Genomic DNA, 2,915 nt, shown 5'->3' with positions numbered 1-2,915 from the left:
GTGACACACAGAATCTTGCATGTTTTCTTCTCAGCTTTGATCCAGATGAGTTTACATGGAGATTTACTGGTTCCAAATGCTGTTCTAGTGCTTCTTAGTAACTTATCAGTCTCCTATCTGGATCTCTCTTCTTTTCTGCATTTGCATAGCAGACCTGGAAAGTAGCACATTTGACAAATCTACAGGTGTAAACAGAAGTACATAGGAAGCAACCTTATACTGAGGGCCGGTGTGCATGACATGGCCAGCTGTCATTGGCTGTTGAATCTAAGATAAGCCACAACACATGCTGCATATGACTGCCATTTTGAAAATGGAACCTTCAGTTGGGAGTTGTGCCACCTCATGTGAACCCAGCCACCATAGGTAATTCAAAGGTTAAACAACCCTGGTATTAATTGATACCTAAGTGAAGGTTGTTTAACAGTTGAATGACCCATGCTGACTGGGCTTGCATATTCAAAGTAGCGGCCACATGGGTCCAGCCTGAACTGTGGCTATTTATTTGTTATTTTTACTCAGAATAACTTTCTGTGTCATGTGAACCAGGTTAGCATCAGACTGTTGCTCAGTATTGTTGATGCTGACTGATAGCAGCTCACCAGGATTCCAAGCAGGATACTTGCCTATCCTTACCTGGAGTTGTCTGGGGTTGAACTGAGCTCTACTGTGTTTACTACTGAACTACTTGCTCAAAGTAGTAGAGTTCTCTGAAAAAAGAAAAAGCTTTTCCATAAAGAGGAGCTTTACTGTAATCTGGAGGCAGATTACAAGCCAAAATACTTGAGTTTATTTGACAAGGAGAGATTGGAAGGTCAAGGGAGAAAGATTAAAAAGTGGGTGTTCTAGCCGATCGCACTTGCCTTAGATCAGAAGGAGATCCTCAGTGGTGGGGTGAACTTAAGTGGAAATGGCATCTCTGGGATATGATCAGGCCTCACTAGCAGAACTGTGGAAAGCAGGCATGTAAAAGCAGGCATCCACTCAGGAACAAGCCAGGCAGAATACAGTATCTTTGTATGAGTGGCATGGTTGGATTTCCTGAGGGAAGACAATTCAGCTCCGATTGTTCAAGGGTTATGGGAAGATCGTTTAATTCTTGGATTACCCAGCTGAGCTTGTATGAGATGACAAGACATAGCACATGCCAGACATGGCTGTCCTGTTAAAAAGAGTGACCAGCACACCCCATGAAGCTCTGTGGGCTAATTAACACACACTGGCTTGGCATTACATGTGAACCAGGTCAGTGTCTAATTTAGGTTACAAATGGCTTATTGCACACATGCAAAATTACATTCTGTTCATGATCTTTCTTTCTTTTTTTGTTCTAGGTCTTGATGATTGCCTGCAGCAGTATATCAAGAATTTTGAGAGAGAGAAGATTGGTGGTGACCAGCTACTGCGCATCACTCACCAAGAACTGGAGGATCTGGGAGTTACTCGAATTGGCCATCAAGAACTTATCTTGGAAGCAGTTGACCTACTCTGTGCATTGGTAAATTTCTTTGGGGCAGATGGGAAACCCTGGGAATTTTTCTAAATTAAAATATGTAGCTGCAAGGCTTAAATATGAATTGCAACACCAGCAGTTGGAAAGGCAGGAATTTTAAGCCTGGTCGCATACAATTAATGTTAGCCCTCTTCAAACAACAGTGTCTTTCATCAAGCTGGAAATGATTGTGTATTTGCCAGAAACAGCTGAGAATGACTGCATGCTTTGTGGAGTCTCTGTATGCCCTTTTACTGCTGTAAACAAGATGCGTTCTTCTCAAATTACATAGGAGGGCATATTGTCTAATTTGGGAGGAAGCAACCTATTTTCTACGGAGGGCCACATTGCCTCAAAAGTACTCGGTTGTGGGCTGTAGGCCATCAATGTGCAGAGCCAGAACTGCCCCCACTGCTTTCCTTCCCTTCCATTTCCCTCCGAAGGATCATTACTGTTGCACACTGTTTCTATCCAAAGAATTCTCCTAATATATTTGCCTAATATATTCGTGTGTGTGTGTTGAGAGATGATCTTCAGGACATCACCACTCTGCACTGTTCTTCTCCCATAGAGATACACATACACTCCCCTTCACAGTGCTCATGAAAAGAGGGATGTTTGGGGTGTGTGAGATTCAGTCCTTTCCATTAGTTTGTTTTCGTGCACTGGCCTTGCACTCAGACACATGCCTCATTCTTTATGCACATATTCGTACCCTCATTCAAAACACACCATCTACCCATATCCCTTGCCATCTCACATCATCCATCTGTCCTCTTTTTTGTTAATGTCACAGTCCTAACTGGCCATCCTCGGCCTGCCCTCATGCAAGGGGACACATTTTGTAAATGGAGCTGCAGCTGGATCTGTGTTTTCCAAGCACTGTTTCCTCTTGCCTGGGCAGGAGTGCCTTTTGAAAGTGCAGTGCGGGCTGGATCTGCAGTTCCGAGTTTTCAGCAGTCCTTAGTCAGACAGAACTCCCTCCCTATTGCAGCAAGAATGCTTTTTGGAGGGGCAGATCTGATCCTATTGGCACTTTCACAGTGCTCAGTGCTGCCTGCCTTTATGGAAGGTGGAGTCCCCATTTCCAGGACTGAAACTGTTGCACTACTAGGGATCTTCTGATCCATATGAAATCTGGCCATTTTGGGTCTAATCAAGGATAGCCCTTGGAGCCCATGATCTGCCTCCTGCCATATGTTTTCCCTTATGATTAAAACTGTAGCTCATTAAAACATACAGAAACACAAAGTTTACCCAAAAAAATGACCACAAGAGTGGTCATAGTTCAGTTGTTCAGGAAAACCGCAAATCAGTTTCTCATGTTTCTTAAACCTTCCCCCCTTAATTTCCTATGCTAGAGGCTTTGCTATTTTAACTGTTTCAATGTTCATGGATGTTATCTAAAGGAGTGCAGTAGTTT

General features: G+C 43.4%; 1 protein-coding gene across 1 annotated transcript in view; it reads left to right on the top strand.

The window, feature by feature from the left end:
- Positions 1-1,045: 1,045 nt before the first annotated feature.
- LOC123034680 (connector enhancer of kinase suppressor of ras 2-like) overlaps positions 1,046-2,915 on the top strand; it is a gene marked incomplete at its 3' end in the record, with an annotated part of 13,432 nt that continues 11,562 nt past the window's right edge. The window contains exon 1 of the mRNA XM_044452232.1: positions 1,046-1,498. Coding sequence (XP_044308167.1) covers positions 1,286-1,498 — 213 coding nt within the window. The remainder of the gene's footprint in view (positions 1,499-2,915) is intronic.

The sequence above is a fragment of the Varanus komodoensis genome, unplaced genomic scaffold (genome assembly GCF_004798865.1).
Source record: "Varanus komodoensis strain SLA01 unplaced genomic scaffold, ASM479886v1 scaffold704, whole genome shotgun sequence".
Lineage (NCBI taxonomy): Eukaryota > Metazoa > Chordata > Lepidosauria > Squamata > Varanidae > Varanus > Varanus komodoensis.
The sequence above is the reverse complement of the archived record's forward strand: the minus strand, read 5'-3'. Positions and strand labels throughout refer to the sequence as shown.